The sequence below is a fragment of the Callithrix jacchus genome, chromosome 4 (assembly GCF_049354715.1).
Source record: "Callithrix jacchus isolate 240 chromosome 4, calJac240_pri, whole genome shotgun sequence".
Lineage (NCBI taxonomy): Eukaryota > Metazoa > Chordata > Mammalia > Primates > Cebidae > Callithrix > Callithrix jacchus.
In genome coordinates, this window is record NC_133505.1 from 114,960,844 (window position 1) to 114,981,884 (window position 21,041).

General features: G+C 40.0%; 1 protein-coding gene and 1 long non-coding RNA gene across 18 annotated transcripts in view; one reads left to right on the top strand and one right to left on the bottom strand.

Moving 5' to 3' along the window:
- Positions 1 to 128, bottom strand: part of LOC144582191 (uncharacterized) — a 57,966-nt gene extending 57,838 nt beyond the window's left edge. The window contains exon 1 of the long non-coding RNA XR_013534474.1: positions 21 to 128. This is a non-coding gene — a long non-coding RNA (uncharacterized LOC144582191). The remainder of the gene's footprint in view (positions 1 to 20) is intronic.
- The window catches only part of ARMC2 (armadillo repeat containing 2), a 145,775-nt gene that overhangs the window by 137 nt on the left and 124,597 nt on the right, over positions 1 to 21,041 (top strand). For 12 of the 17 annotated variants that reach the window (XR_013534467.1, XR_013534469.1, XR_013534468.1 and 9 more), the window contains exons 2-4: positions 5,766 to 6,026; positions 9,423 to 9,495; positions 17,382 to 17,553. The exons of 1 other annotated variant lie outside the window; for it this stretch is intronic. Coding sequence is in view for 7 of the 16 variants with exons in the window: in XM_035296456.3 (XP_035152347.1) it covers positions 5,809 to 6,026; positions 9,423 to 9,495; positions 17,382 to 17,553 (463 nt within the window). In the remaining 9 variants the exon portion in view is untranslated. Of the gene's footprint in view, positions 1 to 153; positions 268 to 5,765; positions 6,027 to 9,422; positions 9,496 to 17,381; positions 17,554 to 21,041 lie in introns of those variants that run through there. 4 more of the 17 variants (XR_004741995.3, XM_035296454.3, XM_008994874.5 and 1 more) reach the window with 3 other exon arrangements.

The window sequence follows — 21,041 nt, forward strand, 5'->3', positions numbered from 1 at the left end:
CAGGACGAAAGCCTCCTTACCTGCGCCCTCGCCAAGCTCATTCCCCGGCCCGCTCCGCCCGCCCAGCAGTGGCCTGGCCCTGCAGTCTGGCGACCGGGGTGGCGGCGGGAGGTAGTTTGTGTACGGTTACCATGGAGACGCTGGCGGCCGGGCGTGGTGGGAGGGCGGCCGGGCGGGGTGAGGATGCTGCTGTTCTCTGCCCTGGCCGGGACCGTGGAGGAGCAGGCAGTGTGCTGTGGGGTAGGGGAGCTGCTGCCTGCGCGGGAGGTGAGGTGTCTGTCCTCCGCGGCTCCTCGAATGGGGGAGAGAGGCTCAGTGCTCTGTGCATGCTGTCAGGGGTCCGGAGCGATTGTCTTTATTTCTGTACACTCGCACTTAGCCAAGTGCGTGGTGCTTCACAGAAAGCCCGGTAATACTTTTTAAATGAGAGTGGTAGGCTAAAGGGCTTTGTCTAGGTAGGGGTGACTGGGCCAGAGTCATACAGTTTATATCTGGGCACTTCCAGGTAACAGATAGGGCCTCGAATAAAAGTGTATGTGTAACAATCTTTAACATACGTTAAAATCGTATTTAAATTATTGTGTATTCATAATGCCTTTTGGGATCCATTCCCACAAGTAACGCAACAGGTCTTACGTCCCACCCTGATTTATAATTATTATATTTTAACTTGGTTGAAAAGCAAGCACCATTTATTATTTGTATCCTGGTTTCTTAATCTATGAGATTCTGGTTGTTAATGTTGATTTGGCATAGCTGATATTCAATAAAATGCCTAATAAAAATTCTCTGTTTTCATAAAGGCAAGCACCGCCACCCACCGTTTAAATTTTAGAACTTAAGTATAGAAACACTGAACAAATGTCATTTTCTTTTTTGTAATTTCTATTTTTAAATGCTCATGAAAATGATTTTTGCTGTATCCTTTCATCATGTAGCACTTAGGCAGTAATTGTGAACATCTGTTAACATTGTTAACATTTCTAAGGGCCACATTAAAAAATGTTAACATTTTTAAAGCACCTTTACATGTATTATTTAATTCTCCAAACAATCCTGTGAGGCAATTATTATTACTATCCACCTTTTATAGTTGAGGAAACTGAGGCTTAGAGATGTTAGAGGCGTTGCCCAAGGTCATGGCTGTGAATTGTCAGCATTTAAACCCTTACTCCAGCATCTAAGCACTTAACCACTGCCTCTTTGGATGCTCTTATTAATAGAGAAATGATTCTGAGTCATGGAAGGGTCCTGAGTGTTCGATTTGCAAGGAATACTGAAGCTGGACTGCCTGTCCCCCATTGTAGGCATCCTGGTAGCGCATGTTACATTTAGCAAGAAGGCTCTGGTTCCAGTGGCTATTAGCAGCAACAGTAAAGACAGCTCTTTATAATTAGTTATAAACTTCTATAAATTATGACTCTGAAATTTCCCACAGACCAATGAGAAATACCTTGTTGAAAAAAAAAAGTTCTTCACTTTCAAATTTCCTACTGCCGGTGGTGTTCACCCTCTAGAGGTCCAGTGGATACCACAGGCTCAGGATGGTGTGATGCAAGACAGAACTCAACCTCTTTCTTCTTTCCCTTAAAGTCTGCTTCTCCTCCTGTTTCTTTTAGAAGGTCTCCTTACCCTCTGGCTCCCCTCGGTTTGCATACCCAGTGTTGTTTCTGGCCTCTTCCTGGCATCACAGATACCAAATCCTGTTAATTCTGTTCTCAGTGCACCTCCCTTGTTCTCATCTCTCCTCTGACCTCGGCCTCACCTTGACTCCTGTATCTCAGGCTTTCCATACTTCACTCATTGATCACAATATTGAGTCCTACTCTGTGCCAGGCAACTTGAAATAAAGGCAAGACAGAAAGGAGGCTAAATTTGAACTCATCTGACCACATGACATCAAGAATCAGATTTGAAATAAGATCCAGATTTCATAATTCACTGTAACAGAAATCTCCAATTAGAGAAATTATTCAGCCTTCGTCTGGAAGTTTCTTAGCTCAAGTCTATTTTTAAAAATGGAGTCAAGTGATTATGTAAGTGTTGACCTTCAGCTGTGCCTCACGTGGAGGGTTGGGATGGAGAGTCTTGGTACAATACCACATGCACAGGCAATTCTAACACAGAGGGAGGGTAAAGTGGCAGAGACCAGCCAGGGGCCCCATGGAGGCTGGCAGGGCGGGAGAGGCATGTCCAGGAAAGCTTCCTTGAGGAAGCGACCTTTGAGAGTTAGCTGGGTGATTACGTAAAAACTGTCTGATTTTACTACTTCTGATTTTTGCCTTCCTTTCCTTCCTGCCCATCTCTACCTGATCAAAACAGTGTATTTGATTTGTTCATCAACTCTTAATTTCTCGGCTTGCCATTTAATTTAGTTAGTTCAACTGCAATCTCCATTTTCAGAGATTGTCCTCTTGTCCACACACACGCTGTATGCCTTGGCGCTTTGCATTGGCTCACTTACTGACTTTGCTGGAACTTCCTTTTCTACTCCAGCTCAAGTGCCAGCCACTGCCACTTGCCCAAATTCAGCCCTTTTTTCACAACTCAGCTCAAGCATCACCTCTTCGAGGAAGTCTACCTGATGCCTTCCCCCAATCAGAAGTCCCTTCTTCCTTTGTGATCACATAATTTGTCTCTATGTTTTATTCCTGCCATCAGTTTCTTCCTTGTATTTAAATCATTTGAGTATAAGCAGGGTAAATACTCAGCTGCTACACACCAAGAAGGCTGTTCCTGTTGGGAAAATATTGGGGTCTCTATGTGAGTGGGTTAATAGTTGTAGTCCCAATACCTCCAAGTGCCTCACCTCCTACCACCCCATGTAGTGGGTAAGAGTTCGAATATTACCTGTGGGCATATGTCATAGCTCTTTTTTTGCATTGCTTAAGACCCTGTCCAGACCAGGCATGGTGGCTCACACCTGTAATCCCAGCAGTTTGAGAAGCCAAGGAGGATAGCTTGAGCCCAGGAGTTTGAGACCAGCCTGGACAACATAGTGAGATCTTATCTCGAGTTCTTATTATTATTTTATTTTATTTTATTTAGAGACAGAGTCTCTCTCTGTCGCCAGGCTGGAGTGCAGTGGCGCAATTCCAGCTCACCGCAACTTCCGTTATCCAGTTTCAAGCAATTCTCCTGCCTCAGCCTCCCGAGTAGCTGGGACTACAGGCACGCACTGCCACGCCCGGCTAATTTTTTGTGCTTTTAGTAGAGATGGGGTTTCAACCATGTTGGCCAGGATGGTCTCGATCTCTTGACCTTGTGATCTGCCCACCTTGGCCTCCCAAAATGCTGGGATTGCAGGCATCAGCCACTGCGCCCAGCCTATTATTTTTTAAAAGACTCTATCCACCTTGCAAAATTGTTGTTGGGTTAATTGAGATAATGCAGTCAAGAGCACTTAGCACAGTACTTGGTGTTAAAGTAAATGTTTATCTCACATTAGTGGTTCTTCTTGCTTGAGAGTGAAGATAATTTTTTATTCTTCTTTGGGTTCCCAGAGATCTAAGCAGAGGGCTTTGCGTATAGGCAACAGTTTATCAGTACAACTCGCTGAATGGATTTGCTCTACTTGGCAGGAAAATTTTGTAAAGTTAAAACTTCTGTAGTACTATTGTGTTATGGTTCTGGTATACTTAACTATAAGTAGATAAGCATTCAGGTCCTGAGTGATTAATTTTTCAAGTTGGCAAAAGCCATCTGTAATAATTTGTAATTTAACAAATACCAATTAAAAAAATTTCCCCCAAAGCTGCACTTCTAACTCTTCTAAGTTAGTTCACATGTATTATTAAAGATTTCCATGATTGATTTAGTTAATATTAATATATGATTATAACATATTATGCAGATTTTATATTATTGTACAAGTTTCTCACAATATAATTGTTAAATTGAGATTTGGTGGAAAAAGAGAAGAAGAAGGATAGAGAAAGTTGTGTTAGACTTTTTGGTAAAAATTGATAGACAGAAATATTTTTAACCCAGTATCTACATTGTTTCTACCAGTGTAGTATTTGGTCAGGCTAAATTCCTGTATGCCCCCACATAATTCACAGGATTCTTAGAATTTGACCTGAGTAAATGCTCATCACTGTCTGAAAGAGTATAGTTTTAAATACAAACTAAAAGATAGCCAGAGAGAACCTTAGGTCAGGAATGAGAGTCCATTATTACTCCCCAAAGAACTTTCTCTAGTCTTTATTAGACTTGCCAGATTACTTTTGGACATATTGTTAGACTTATTAGTGCCACGTGAGGCTAAAGGGGTGGCAAACCTGATTTAGGCTCTGGAAGAAGCCTGTTTATTGTACAGAACCCTCTTCTCACTTAGTGGCCTCATTTCTGACTGCACTAGGTCTTTTAGAAACAAACCAACAAACTTGTCATGGCCATTGAATTTAGATGTTATGGGACTGAATTTGTATTAGGCTTCCAAAAATAATATATATGCAGCTATAAAATATTTTGTGTATACTTTAAATAATTATTGAATATTTCAAAGTGAAAGCCAATTATTTCAAAAGTATTAGAAATAAAATGTACTAGGCCTGCCATCATTTTTGATAGTTATATTAATGAATGTAATTATAGAGACCTTGCTTAAATTCAAAATCCTATATAAAAAATTCATAAAATAGTATTGCTTATCAAGTAATTTTTTACTGTTTTAGCTCAACACCTGGCATTTCCCTATGAGAAGTATGCCATATTGTTTATAGTTTTCAGCAGAAACTCTTGGGGTGGGGCCTGTGTAGAACTAAACAAATGTTCTTGTTGTCTGTTGTTATGTAGCAATGTTTAGAATCATAATATAGTAAATCTTTTTGTCTAAGGGATCACCTGTTGATTCTACTTATAGAAATGGACTCTTTTTACTTTCCTGGGGCATATGTCACAAGGCGGTTTTCTCTTTTGCAGAAGTTATTCTAAAATTGGGCAGCTGAAATAGGTGAAAAATTCATAGAACTCTGTCTCTCTAGAGATATCTTATGGGGTTCAAGTTTTTTTTAAGAAATAAACACCTAATGCTGTGTACTCATTAGGATTACATTTTAAAAATCTGTATTATTTTAAAGTTTAGATTTGTCTCCATGGGACACATCAACATTTGAGAAGGATCTGCATTCTCATGGCCCTTGTAATAACTTTCACTCTTTCAGAAAGGGGTGTTGGGAAAGGATCCGCTGGTATTGATATTTGGTATTTATTTACTTAGGTCACTACATCAAATTATAGGTGAGCTGAATCAATTCATTTAATTACATCATGGACAAACGTGGGCTGAATCATTCTCTTAGGTTTGTTGCAAAATGAAGTGTACTTTGGAAATACAACATTTCTGTCTAAAATTTAACCTTAGTGTGGAGGGTAGTGGGGAAGAAAAAAAAAAACTGTAAACGTTTTAACAGAACCCTTGGTGTTTTTTGTAGGCCGAAGACCATGAGATGATTCTCTCTTCCTATTCTGTCTTCTCTCATGACTAATTGTTCTCTCTGGGGTTAGCTTTCATCCTGGGTTTCTTCCCTGCACATCTTTTTCCTCAGTTGTATATTTTTGAGGAAATTCTCGTCTTTGCACTTTTGAGAGCTCTTCTCAGATTCTAACCTCCTAACTGCTTGGTGGATTTTTAATTAAAAATTGATTCAGATTTTTTAAAGCTTAACATAGCAGAGTGGTTTCATATATGGATGGGTTTAAGCATTGCTTTATAAAGTACTTGATAAAAATAATTGATGGGTTTTTGTACCATACATTTGCAGGGTGTGGTATCTATCTGAAGAATATTTTGCTTTCAAAGGAGAGATGTTGTCTCCAAATGATAAAAAGTTAGGAAAACTGGATCCATTTTATCGACCTTCAGTGTCTAAGCAGAAGACCAGTGCAGAAATCATAAGTGAAGCACGAAATGCATTAAGAACAGTTAGAACCCACAGACCATTTACACCGCAGGAAGACCAAAGAAAACTGTTCGGACCTGCATCTTCACAAACATCAGAAAATAGACCTCCTTCCTCCTTCAGGTATATGGCATTTCACTTTCACGCGCACTCGATATTCAGCACCAGGTTACACTTTACCTTAATTCTACTTATGGATAGTTTTTAAAAATAGACTTATATTTTAGAGCAGTGTCAGGTTCCCAATAAAACTGAGTGGAAGGTACAGAGATTTCCCATGTACCCCCTCCTTTGACACATGCACAGCAACTCATTATCACCATCCCCCACCAGAGTGGTACATTGGTTACAATTAATAAACATATTTTGACACGCCATTATCACTCCGAGGCTGTAGTTCACATTAGGGTTCACTCTTGATGTTGTACATTTAATGTGTTTGGACAAATTTCTAATAACATGTAACCACTATGAGAGTAGTTTCACTGCCTTACAGATTCTTTGGTCTGCTTATTTTTCACTTCCTTCCCCCATCTCCTGGTAATCACTGATCTTTTTACTGTCTCCATAGTTTTGCCTTTGCCACAATGTCATATAGTTGGAATATATGGTATGTCACCTTTTCAGATTGGCTTCTTTAACTTAGTAGTATGCATTTAAGTTTCCTCTGTGGTTTCTCATGGCTTGAATAGCTCATTTCATTTTAGTGTTGAATAATATTCCATTGTCTGGATGTATCACAGTTTATTTATCTTTTCACCTACTGAAGGACGTCTTATTTGCTTCCAAGTTTTGGCAATTAGAAATAAAGCTGCCATAAACATCCATGTGTAAGTTTTTGTGTGGACGTAAGTTTTCAACTCCTTTGGGTAAATGCCAAGGAGCATGATTGCTGGATCATATGGGAAGATGGTGCTTAGCTTTGGCAGTAAGAAACTGCCAAAGTGTCTTCCAAAATGACTGTATCATTTTGCATTCCCACCAGCAATGAATGAGAGTTCCTGTTCCTCACATCCTTGCCAGCATTGGCATTGGCAGTGTTCTAGATTTTGGCCATTCAAATTGGTGTATAGTGGTATCTCATTGCTTTAATTTACTTTCCCTCGTGACATATGATGTGGAGTGTCTTTTTATACATTTATTTGCCTTATGTATGTCTTCTTTGGTCACGTGTCTGTTAAGGTCTGTGGCCCATTTTTTAAATGGGTTGTTTATGTTCATCTTGAATTCTAAGAATTATTTCTGTATTTTAGATAAAAATTCGCTATATGTGTTTTGAAAATATTTTCTCCTGCTCTGTGGCTTTTCTTACTATCTTGATGGTGTCTTTTGCAGAGCAGAAGATTTTAATTTTACTGAAGTCAAGCTTATCAATTTTTTGTTTCATGGATCATGCGTTTGGTGCTCTATATTAAAAGTCATCTCAGTGCCCAAAGTTGTCTAGACTTTGTCCTATGTTATATTTTAGGAATTTTATAGTTTTGTGTTTTACATTTATGTCTGTGATCCGTTTTGAGTTAATTTTGGTGAAGGGTGTTAGGTTTGTTTGTTTTTGCATGTAGACGTCCAGTTATCCCAGCACTATTTCTTTTTTAAGGAATATGAGCCAAAGTTTTACTTGTTAATATCTTGCATTTGAAGTACTCTTTGATAACATCCTTAGCTTGAGATTCTTTTCCATAGTCCTACCACACAACTACAACCAACCATTATATGGAGTTTCCCTCTCTGTCAGTTTTACAGAGACCTACCCATTACCCTAGTTTATTGTCATCAACCTTCATTAGATTGATTTGGTGTTCAGCTCAAAGGGCCTCCATCAACTTGAAATATACAGTCTTACCACAGTTAGAGGAAAGCCACAAAGATGGGCTTGGCTCTTGTCGGAGGCTTTGACAGCTTCACACATTCCATGTGCTCAGCTGTCCTGGGTGAGGGTGGTTTTCACCTCTTTTAAAGCAGGTGCTTTAAAACATATGCTGCACCTCCTCAGCAGTGCCTTCCTCAGCCATGGCAATGGGTTATGCCTTCCTCAGCCATGGCAATGGGTTATGAGTGAAGGTGAATCTTGGAATGCATTGAGCCTCCAACTCCGTGCAACTTGGAGGTGGCAGGGACAGAGTCCAGCACCAGTTTTTGAAAAGACTATGTTTTCTCCATTGTATTGCCTTTGCTTCTTTGTCAAAGATCAGTTGACTGTATTTATGTCAGTCTATTTCTGGACTCTCAGTATTCTGTTCCATTGATCCAGTTTTCTCTTCTTTCACCAGTACTATACTGTCTTTATTATTATGGTTTTAATATGTCTTAAAGTCAGGGAGTGTTTGTCCTTTGAATTTGTTCTTCTCCTTCAACACCGTGTTGGCTATTCTGGGTCTTTTGTCTCTCTCTAGAAACTTTAGAATCAGTTTGTCAATATCCACAAAATGACTTGCCAGGATTTTGATTGAGATTGCATTGAATCTGTAGATCAGGTTGGGAAGAATTGACATTGACAATGTTGAGTCTTCCTAGCCATGAAAATGGAAGCTCTCTCCATTTATTTATTTATTTTTATTTCTTTCACTGAGTTTTGTAGCTTTCCTCATCTAGATTTTATCCATATCTTGTTACATTTATGACTGAGTGCTTAATTTTTAGAGTGCTAACATAAACAGTAATATGTTTTCATTTCAGTTTCCAACCTTGTATCCTGCAACCCTGCTGTAATCACTTATTAGTTCTAGGAGCTTTTTGTCAGTTCTTTAAGATTTTCTACATAGATAATCCTATTATCTGCAAACAAACAACTTTATTTCTTCCTTCCCAATCTGTATGCTTTTAATTTCTTTTTCTTGTCTTATTGCATTAACTAGGATGTCCTGTCTGATACTGAAAAGTAGTAGTAAGAGGGGACGTCCTTGCCTTCTTCCTCATCTTAGTGGGAAAACTCTTTCTTACTATAAAGTATGATGTTAGACTGTAGGTTTCTTGTAGATACTCTTAGAAGTTTTTTCCTATTCCTAGTTTGCTAAGAATTTTTTTGTGTGTGTGAATGGGTGTTGGATTTTGCCAAATGCTTTTTCTGTATTTGTTGATATGATTATGTGACTTACCTTCTTTAGCCTGTGTTATGATAGATTACACTGATTGATTTTCAAGGTAGTTGTTTTTTTAAGTTTGACTTTTGTTCAAGATTCCTGAAGGTAATTCCAAATGTTGGTTCAGGAAGTTACTTTGGAATGAAATGGTTACTAGCGGTTGTCCCATACCAGCTTTATAAAGTAAGATGAACAAAACTTTTAAAAAAATTCTTTGTATACACTTCTTCTTTTCATTATTCAGTATTTTTTAATCTTCCGATACGCAGTCAAAAGACTTGTTAATAAATTGTTTTAAGTATGATAACATTAAATTTTTTTCCCTCAAGGCTGCATTGCATCCTTTGACTTGTTTTTTTAGGTAGAGTTTACTAATAGATACTATAAATAAAGAAATAATTCTTCACAAACTAACACTCTGAACCATCTCTTATGCTAGCCTCCATGCATCCAGTTTTGAGTCATCTGATTCCAGGCCTATCTCTGGCGCACGTCTTAGTCCACTAGAGCTGGTGAGTACTTTATATAACCACCAGTACTTTATATTATGTTGTGAAATGAAATTAGCCAAAAATACTTGGAATCAGCATTTATATATGCCGTGAAAATTATCATGTACACCTAAATATGCTAATTTAATATGAAAGCAGGTTCTTTTATGTTGTTCAAATGTAATGGGTAATATCTAATGAAATACTTCTATAATTTATCTATAGTTTGATAATAAAGAAGAAATCTAAAAATATATAATAACTTGGTAAGCAATGTTGCACAATATTTTTGTTTTCTTATACATATTTTCTTATCAGTTATATATACAAAAATTATATGTATAATTTATATATAAAAATCATATAATACATATTTAAATATAGTCTCTCTATATATACACATTTACATATTACTATATATGCTCAAAGATTTGTTACTAGAAAACTAACAAAAATCCCTATTGATCTCCTGTCCCCTTATTCTTCATGGTTCCCTCCTCAGTGGCTTTCACTTTAAACTCTTTTGACACATCCTTTTAGGATTTATATCCAGATTTCCCAATGCCACACGGTCTTGCTGCTTTCTGACTTATGAGTGTGAGGAATTATCTAATGACTTCTCCCTAAGGAAAATGAAGATTTAGTTTCTGCCTGTCCTTTTGCCTTTTATCATAACGCGTTCACCTTTTCTATCCCCACCATTACGCCCATATACATACAACTTTGGCTAGATCTGTTTCCTCTGACTATGATTACATAAACCCTCTTTATGGCTGAGCCTTGAATTAATGATAAATTTTCCTTTCCTGCACCACTTTTTATTTCCCTGGCAATAATAACTCCCTTACTTTTTAAGTCTTGTATTATTAGTATTTCAACCCCAAACTCATCCCCAGTGGTCTAAATCTCCGTTTGTATTCAGGCACATGAGGGATTCTGTGGATTTATGTCCTTGGAGAACTCTCCACACGTCCTGCCCAAACACTTTCCCTGAGCACCTGGTGCACTACTCTCCTTCGGTGACCCTCGCCATCATCCTGGGGACGTCGCTTCTCCTTCTTGTGCTGGCTTTTTCCTGGTTGCTGTGTCTCAAGTCCTCTTTCTTTATATATTGTGGATTTCATAGAGCATTCCCTCCCATAGTTTCTTGAGAAAGGATACGTGGAAAGTAAATTGAGACCTTGATTCCTGTTTTCTCCTCTCTGGAAGTTTGTAGGATGTTTCTCTTTGTTTCTAGTGTTCTGAAATTTCATGTAATGGTTTTCATGTGAGTCTATTTTCAATCAGTCATGCTGGGCACTGGAAGGGCCTTTTCAATGTGGAACCTCTTGCCTTTCAGTAAACATGGCTATTAATTGGATATTTAATATCATCATTGTGTCTTACCCACTTCTTTGTTCTGTTTGCTCTTTCTAGAGTTTACTATTCAGATGTAGGACTTCCTGGCTGAGTGTGGTGGCTCACGCCTATCCCAGTGCTTTGACAGACCCAGGCAGGCAATCACCTTGAGTCAGGAGTTCGAGACCAGCCTCACCAACATGGTGAAACCCTGTCTCAACTAAAAATACAAAATTAGCTGGGCATGGTGGTGCATGCCTGTAATCCCAGTCACTTGGGAGGCTGAGACAGGAGAATTGCTTGAACTTGGGAGGCAGAGGTTGCAGTGAGCCGAGATTGTGCCATTGCACTCCAGCCTCGACAACAAGAGTGAAACTCTTTCTCAAAACTATATATATGTAGGACTTTATGGACTGACACTTAAGTTTTCCTATTTTATCCTTTCTGTTTCACATCTTTTTGTGGAAGAGACTGTATTCTGATCCCTTTATTGAATGATTTTCATTTCTGCTTTCATGTTTTTAATTTTCAAAAGCTTTATTCCCCTCTAAATTATCTCTTTATGTAGTAGTCTGTTCTTATTTCATGATTGCAGCATCTTATCTGAGTATATTAGTGGTAGTTTTGATTTTTTAAATTAAGTTTTCTTCTCCCTTTAGAGTCTCTGTTGCATTTTTATGTTTGTTTTTGTCTCTGCTTTTTATGCTAGAGGCTTCCTCTGATGCCTCTTGCTATTCGTTTGCCTGCTCTTAAGAGTAGGGGTGTGTGGATGGGGCTGGTCAACCTATAGGTGGTATCTACCCACACCTATGCTTAGGAGGCTCTGGCTGGACTGTGTTGTTGGTGACACCCCAATGGCAGTATCTTCAGGATTTTTCTTACTGGCTAGTCGTATTCTCTGTAAAGAAGTATCTTCCATGCTTTTTCCTGGATGTTAAAGTCTGGTTGCTAGCTTCCAGGTATAGGAAGAAGACAAGACTGCCCAGTATTTAGGATACAAATATTCAATTAATAGCCATGTTTATAATAAGTACTCTGACACTCAACAATAAGGGTACTTATTGTGATAGTACCCTTACTTATTGAGCTCAGTTAAAGAAGACCCTGTTTTACCTTCTTTAGAGAATAAACCTATCTTCTTCTGGGTTCATTAGCCTGACTGCATGGAGCTGGGAAGGATGGAATTACACAGAATTTCAGCCAGTCCTCCTTATTTTATCCACTCCTCCCCTTCTACCCCTTCTACCAGAAGTACTTGGTGATACCAGTTCCCTAGACTTTTATGAGATTGGTATGTTAGTCAAGCGCTTCACAGTTTCTAGTACTGTGTGCGTGTGTGTGTGTGTGCACACGTGCTTGTATGTATGTTTGTTTTGGATGAACTATTTGAAAGTAACTTGCAGACATTTTGATACTTCATCCACAAAAGTTTAAGTGTGCATCTCATATGAACAAGGACAGTCTCCTATAAACACAATACCATCATCACAGCTCAGAAAATTAACATTACTCTGTAATATTTAATGTGTAGTCTATGTCCAAATGACCCCTATTGCCTCAAAATGTATCTTTTATTTTTCAATGCCTTATATTTATCTTGTATTTATCAGAATGCCTCTGTGAGGAAGATTATACTTGTTCATATATGACAGATGACAAAAATAAGATCCCAAGATAATAAGCATGGACCAATATTACACGAAATAATTTGCCAGCTATTGTTGACACATGGCTTTTTAATGTCTACAACCTTGGGAAACACTTGGGTTTGGAGCCAGTTAAAGCATAAGGACCCAGTTCGGCACCTTGGTGGCTATACCTTATTGTAGAGTTGCTCTTTATTCTATGATTCTGTGGTTTGACTCCTATAAATTGCTTTTCATGTTAGTGTAGATTTTTGGGGACTCACTCAATTTGGATCTACCCTTCCTTTAAAAAAAAAAATCTCAATTTCTAGAGATAATCCGGTCTTTGTCAAACTGGTACAGTTCTTGGACTTCAGGATTAGCTGCTGGGCTAAGACAAGATAGGCATTTGTCTGTTTAGGGTCATTGACTTAAATTTCCTTACCTCAAAATGGTTGGGTGCTATGTTCAAAGTAAAAGTAGACAGCTAGGTGCAGAGGCCTACACCTGTAATCCCAGCACTTTGGGAGGCTGAAGTGGGCGGATCATGTGAGGTCATGAGTTCGAGACAAGCCCAGCCAACATGGTGAAACCCTGTCTCTATTAAAAATATAAAAATCACCTGGGTGTGGTGGCACATGCCTGTAATCCCAGATACTCTGGAGTCTGAGGCAGGAGAATTACTTTAACCCAGCAGGCAAAGATTGCAGTGAGCTAAGATTTTGCCACTGTACTCCAGCCTGGGCAATAGAGTGACTCCATCTCAAATAAAAACAAAAAAAACAAAGTAAAAGTAGTCCAAGAAGTTCTCATTTTAAGTAAAATGACTGCTTTAGTTTGAGGTGGTGGTTGTTATTATAGTGGATTATGTGAGGGCCTTAAGTACATTTGATTTTAAATAGCAATTAAAATTTGGAGTCCCCAGTCTAAAAATTCTGAAAATGGCCCTGTGCTACCTGACCTTCCGCATTTTTTCTTCTTTATCAGTGCAGTTTCTTAAGTACACTTTGACTCTGGTAACCACTAAATTGACAAAGGGTGGAGATAGGGAAAGGGAGAGGGCATGGAGAGAAGGAGGTAACTAGAGAAAGAGGGAAAGAGAGTGGTGGAGGAGTGTCTCACAGTTAAGGGACACATTTGCTGAAAGAATTTGTGAAGACCTAACCGTTGAATCTCTGTGCTTTTTGGATCTAGGGCACTTTCTCAGAGCAGTTTCCCTATTAATAATTCCTCAATCAGCAGTCAGTCAGGGAACAGGGACTCAGACAACAGATTTTTAGCTCCTATATTGAGCATATTAGCTCAACTCTGCTTTTGTACAGTTACCCTCTCTCTCTTTCTCCCCATTCCATCTGGCCTGTGCTCCTGACACACCCTCCAGTGGGCAATGGGCTGGAAGAGTCATGGCCAGCCTGATGGATACCTTAAATGTTGTATGAACTGGGTCTTCTTTCACTGGGTTGTCCTATGGAAATAGACTGTGTCTTCAATGGACTCGAACAAGTCCATTAGCCAGAACAGATCTTAAAATCTGACTGTGTCCCTGTCCTTGGTTATACTCAAGTCATGGGTTAGTGTTTTGAAACAAAATGTGAGGTAGCTAAGGTTCTCAAGTGAAAACAGTTTTTTTTTTTTTTTTTGAGACAGAGTCTCCTGCTGTCACTCAGGCTGGAGTGCAGTGGTAGAACCTCTGCCACCCAGGTTCAAGCGATTCTCCTTCCTCAGCCTCCCAAGCAGCTGGAACTACAGGCGTGCACCACCATACCTGGCTAATTTATGTATTTTTAATAGGGGTGGGGTTTCACCATGTTGGCCAGGCTGTTGAGGTCCTGACCTCAGGTGATCTGCTCACCTTTCCCAAAGTGCTAGGATTACAGGTGTGAGCCAGTGTGCCTAACCCTTAAGTGGAAATTTAAACTTATTTGTGGCATTCTCTGATTTCTAAAATTATTGGAATTTTATAAGAGAAACATGTTTGCTGTTTTTTCTCATAAAAGTCATTTTACTCCACAGAGTGAAAGAACATTTTGTAGAATTTGGCATAAAAGAAACTGCTGAGTCATTTAGTTGTTTTCTCTTAAAGAATTAAAAATGCTTTACATGTGTCACTTTATATTCTAAGTAGTCCCACGAGATGCATGTTTAAATAGGACACATAATTTATTAAAGGTCAGTGGTAAAATGGAACTAAATTTTTATTATACAAACAATTACTGATTTTGCACTAAGAAAATAATGCCTTTTATTGAGGAGCATTTGTGGGACTTTTATTTTGCCCTCCAGAGAAAATTCAGTGACTCTCTTGTGGGGAAATTTGCTTTTCAAACCATATTTTTCCTTTTTATAAAATCTTTTGGCTGGTTGTGGTAGCTCATGCCTGTAATTCCAGCACTTTGGGAGGTCAAGGTGGGAGCTCTCTTGAGCTCAGGAGTTTGAAACCAGCCTGGGCCGCAGAGGGAGACCCTGTCTCTACAAAAAATAAAAAATTAACTGGATGTGGTGGAACATGCCTGTACTCCCAGTTACTCAGGAGGCTGAGGCTGGAGGATCGCATGAGATTGAGAAGTCAAGGCTGAATGAGCCATGATCACACCACTGCACTCCAGCCTGGGCGACAGAATGAGATCCTGTCTTAAAGAAAAAAAAAAAAAAGATCTTTCATTCAGTACAGTTTGGGTGTCTGTAGAAGGAGCCGTTTATTTTGTCTGCATGATTGTTGTTTGACAGATTTCTTGATCTTTGTTTCAGTTTCAGCATACCGGCAGAATACAGACATTTTGAGTTAAGAAAACCATACATCTTTAAAACTGAGATTACCCTCTCTATTTCACTTTTCATAATTGCACAGAAAACACCTATTTTTCTGTATTACACTCTTAGTTCTTCTGTTCCTATTAGCTTCATGGCCTAAGTAACATTCTTATGAATATTTTGCAGCAAAGTAGGGAGGCTAAAAAGGAAAATGACTATTTGTTGAACAAATATAGTGCAATTTATGCAGACAAACAAGTGTCACCTCCTTCAGAACAGATCCCTCAGAATCCAATATCTTAATTCTAGCAAACCTGTGTCAGAGGCTAGGGCCTTGACTTTTGAGAAGAATTAAAAGTAACTTGGAACCAAACTTGATAAATAAGGGGTGAGCAACTTACATGGGGAAGAAAACTGGCATTTCTTGAGCTTCCATAATGGGAATTGTGTTTATGTCAATGGCCCTGTAAGAAGGGACCACTGTCTCTGTGTTATAGCTGAGCAGGTTCAGAGAAGTAAATGGCCTGCACAAGTGCACAGAACTAGTGAGTGGATCCTTTTCCAGGTCTCCGAAAGTGATTTATGCTTTCTTCCATATTATGATTATTTCATTTACTCTTCTTTTTTTTCTGTGTTAGAAAAATGTGTCTTTAATATCACATAATAGTTTCTTTGGTCTGGTTTGTAAACTGCTCCTAAATATAAATGAACAAGTGGAAATAAACATTTTGAAGAATGTCATCATTATTGAAATGAACTACTTGGAAGGAACACCCTAATATAGATGTCTATGTTCTATTCATGTATGTGAGAAAACAAGTGTTTGAGATTATGCGTCATAAGCGTTAAATGACTTCACCCAATTTTCCAAATTATATGACTTGAATTTCACACTGGATGCTTCAAAAATTTGTTGATTAACTTATTGGATAGTGAGTCACTCATTCGCATATTATGGAAGTGACTTTAGGAATGTTAGCTTGATTATTTTGGGTTAGAGCTAAAAGCACTTGCTGCCATAAGGTTATTCTTTCATAGACAAGTAAGTGTGCTGACTCCGGAGACAGGAAGGATAAGACTACCAGGCAACACTGAATCTCGGGGCTTAGCCACCCTATGAGGGTCTGGCCCCGGGTCACAGGCCACTCAGGTCAGAGAGAGTTCTGGGTGGCACAGAACTTGGTGCAGGTGTTTTTTTTGTTTGTTTTTTTGTTTTGTTTTGTTTTTGAGACAGAGTTTTGCTCTTGTTACCCAGGCTGGAGTGCAATGGCGAGATCTCGGCTCACCGCCATCTCCGCCTCCTGGGTTCAGGCAATTCTCCTGCCTCAGCCTCCTGAGTAGCTGGGATTACAGGCACGCGCCACCATGCCCAGCTAATTTTTTGTATTTTTTTAGTAGAGATGGGGTTTCACCATGTTGACCAGGATGGTCTCTTTCTGTTGACCTTGTGATCCACCCGCCTCGGCCTCCCAAAGTGCTGGGATTACAGGCTTGAGCCACTGTGTCCGGCCAGTGCAGATATTTTTTAAAAAAATCTTTAAGGAACTAGAATTTTGTTAGTAATGTTCCTTTAATGAGGATATTAGCATCAACACTTAAGAAGGGGAAGAAATAGGGAGTATCAGCATAAAATTCCTGAGATTTAAAATGTAGAACACTTTCATAAGTCCAAGACAACTTCTTGTTTTTCTGTTTTATGGCTTTTTCACCTAAATTCTTAAAAAATTTTGATATCATTAAAAAATATATTTGTGGCATCCAAAATATGTAAATGTAGCACTTATATTCCACGTAATTCTTGGTACATATAGGTACCCAGTAAGTGTTTTCTGAACTGAATTGAACTCAGAATGTTGCAAAGCATGTTGAATGTGCTATTCGTTATTTTATAGTCTTTTATATAGATAATATCTGTTTGCTAGCATGGGTAAGCTGTTTTACTCAGGTATGCTAACAGTACAACAGAGTAGTTAATACAATATGATTGAAAAAAACAGTTAAAAAGTGCTTTATATGTGTGTATGTTACATTATGCAAGATGGGCCAGTGAGATGACAGAATCAGGAAGCCAAGATGAGGCCAGGCAGATAAGATAGCCCTTGTGCTCTTCTGGACGGGTTGGGGCTGGCTCTGAGGTAAGTGTTCTTTGAGACACAGAAAGTCATTCCAATTATTTCAAAAATCTCTTTCCAGAAACCGAAAGTTCCAGCATCTCCCGCCACAGAGGAGGATTCCTGCTTTTCCTTTCCTAAGCCCCCAGTGGATGCTGCGAAGATTAGAAGAATAAGCAGTGCCAGGGCTCGCTTATTTAGGGCTGCCTCCCAGGGGGCCCTTCTGCTGGACAGATCCCTACCTCCCTCTGACTGTAAGGCCATGTAACATCCTATCATCTCTGGGGACAGGCATGCTTCTTGAATTTGCACACAAAAGCTATTTTTATATGATTTTTCCTAACCCTGGATGTTTTTTATATTAACTAAGACTTAGTTCATATTGAGCAAAAGCTGGGCAAAAGCTGGTTAAGAAATATTGTTCATATATTTTTCCAGGTGCTTATAAGGAATATTGAAATATCACAGTTGGTAGGAAAAGAATATTGGGGTAAGTAGCCGGATGTGGTGGCTCACGCCTGTAATCCCAGCACTTTGGGAGGCTGAAACAGGTGGATCACTGGAGGTCAGGAGTTTGAGACCAGCCTGGCCAACATGATGAAACCCCGTCTCCACTGAAAATACAAAAATAAGCCAGGTGTGGTGGCATGTGCCTGTAATCCCAGCTACTCAGGAGGCTGAGGCAGGAGAATTGCTTGAATCCAGGAGGTAGAGGTTGTAGTGAGCTGAGACTGTGCCACTGCACTCTAGCTTGGGCAATGAGCAAGACTCTGTCTCAAAAAAAAATTAGGATAAGTATTCTCTAGTGGATGGTTCACATATATCAGAAATAAATGATTTTTTAAGTTAGAGTTCAAAAAGTTGTTAATTTGATTAGAAATTAATGAAAATTATAAGGTTCTTATAGTGTACATTAAGCCTAGGTTTTTGAAAATACCTTTCTGATCCCATGTGAGTATGTGAGCAAAATTTGAATGGGACTTTTCTACTGCTGGAGGATTGCTGCCAGGCACCTAAACCTAGGAAGGAGAGGCTAAAGATCATAGCCCGAGTAGTTCCACCAACAGTTGCAATCACTCCCCATCTGGGCCACATACAGGGTTTCTCAGTCTGCGGTAAAGGACCCAGAAGTGGGATTACAGTCAATCTAGTGGATCACACCAGTGTTTTTAAAAAAGAAGTGGAATAGAATATAATGGGAAATGTCAGAATATGTAACACACAGTTGGGGTAAGTTTTGCTTCAGGAGACTTTACCTTGGTCTTCAGTGTGTGTTCAGGGTCATATTACAAATAGATTTCTAACTGGGTATGGTCAAAAAATGTTGGGAATCCACTTTACCAGGAGCTACATACTGATTCTCCCTCCGTCAGTAAGATCTGATGAAGAGAGATAGGCTTACAGTCACAGAGAGATGGGGAGAGCCTGGAAGATACATCCCAAAGATCACAGTCTCCACCTGAGCATCATAATACCCTACCTGATGGACAAGTATTTTCTTTTGATTCATTTCCAACATTTAAAAAGTAGAAGAATCTCATGGAAGAATACAGATATATGAATTCTTGTGAAAAATCAGAAAATCTGGCAGCACTGTGTCCCCATTCCATGCAGCCACAATGGGGCATGATCAGAGCTGAGTGGTACCCACACTCTGGCCAGGATATGATCTGCAGTTCACCATGGCCCCATCTTGTGCCATTCACTTGCGTGTCTGGTCTCTGATGTGGATGAAGAGGGAAAGAAGAAAGAGAAGGAAGGAAGGAAGGGAGGGAGGCAGGGAGGAAGGGGAAAGAAAGAGAAGGAGAGAAGAAAGGAAGAAAAGAAGAGGAAAGAAGAAAGAGAACAAAAGAAAAAGAAGGAAAAGGAAAGAAGGAAAGAGAAAGAAAAAGAGAGAAAGAGAAGACAATGAGGATGTGCAGGGTGTGATGTCATGACCAAGTATGTCATATATCATTAGACAAGTTGCTTTACCTTGATGTCCCGGTTTGTTTCCTTTCTTACACTGCCAGTCAGTCTGATATTTACTGGGATCCTATTAAGTGCCTGGAACCATTCTAGACCAACAGAGTCCTGCCCTTGGAGAACTTACAATCTAGGAGAGGAGATAGACAATAACAGGAGAACAAATAAGTAAGATAATTTGAGTGCTTATGAATGCTCTGAAGAAGATAAACAAGATAATGGATTTGAGAGTGACTATGATGGTGTAATTTGCTTTAGCTCAGGTGGCTCTGAAAGGTACCTTTGAGGAGCTGACAGCTGAGTAGGAAGGTGACTCATGAGAAGGAGGCAGCCATGTAAAAATCCATGGTCCAAGTGTCCACATGGAAGGAAAAGCAAGTGCAAAGACGGCACGGGAGCAAGTGCTGGTGGTAGAGGACCCGGAGGCCCGGTGGCTGGAAAGGGGTTGATCAAAGGAAGTTGGAGGGAGCTAAGGCCACAGAACTGCCCAGGGCCTCAGAATATGCAAAACACACCCAGCTGTGTTCTACTTGTTGTGAAAAGCCAATGTAGGGTTTACAAAAGGGGAGACAACATGATGTATACTTTTTCATCAACAGCAGTTCTCAATGTAGCTGCACATTAGAATCATCTGAGTTTTTCAAAAGCTTCACCACTAGAGTCCTATGTCAACTCTGGTCAGTTAGAAAGGGCTGGTTATTGCAGGATCAAAGGGCTTGCTAAGATGAGAGGGGCTGGGACCTGGAGGCAAAGGGCACTTCTTATGAACAGGATTGCAGGTTTGGTGCAAGGACTCATCCACTGTTTTTAATTTTGTGTTCTTGCTTGTGAGGTTGAATACTGTGTATATTTCATGTGTGTAACTCTTGGGAGCGCACACTAGAAAACCCTGCTGCTTGCCGAGGTACACATTGATGTGAAAGTGACCGTAGTGGTGAGTGCTTTGCTCACCGTCTTCCTCCTCAGTGCTTCCCCAATGGCTTAGCTCCTTCCCCCCTGGGCTACCTGACTGTTGTCTCTGTGCTCTGGGAGGGGCCCTCTGAAGCTGTCAATTCCCAGCACTGAGGACAGCTCCACACCTCCAAGGCGCACTGAAGCATGTATTCATCGTGGTTCTTTTATCCACCCTGTTTGCAGTCACCGCTCTTCACCATTCAGGCCATCTCTGAGGTCTGGGTCAGCATTCAGGAAATAGTGGCAGCAAAAACTCATTGTCATTTTAAAAGTACCTGTCATCCAGTTAGAAAATTATAAAAGATGTTTGAGCTCTCCAGCCTTGGAATCACTGTCATTTGTCTGAGAGCTCCCTGGGTTCCGTTGCAGAGCTTCTCTGTTGTTTAGAAGAGGTAGCCTTTGTGGGGTGACTGAGGATGGAAGACATCCCTTCACTTGGTGTGAAGTCATTTGTGGCTGGCACTACCCCACAGGCAGGGCCAGGGTGTGGTGGCCGGTTTGGAATTCCTGCTTTAAGAGAATGAAAGAGGAAGAGATTTGTGTAGTCATCTCCACAGGGCCAGCAGTATAACTACTTTGTGTTCACATAGGGTTTTTGGCTGGAGGTGGCACTGCTGTGAGTTCCTCCCCAGTCATTCAAGCCAGACAAGAGGCCTGAGAGCAGTCACCATCTTCTCAGCCATCCCTGTCAAACTCTCCGTCACCAAGCCCTCCACGTGCTTCCTGACTCGCTCTTGAGTCTGCATTCTCCCTTACCACTGTCACGCCGCCTCCATCCCTCTTGCCTCATCTTGTTTTGCTGCTCTTAAACCACCCTCTGCTC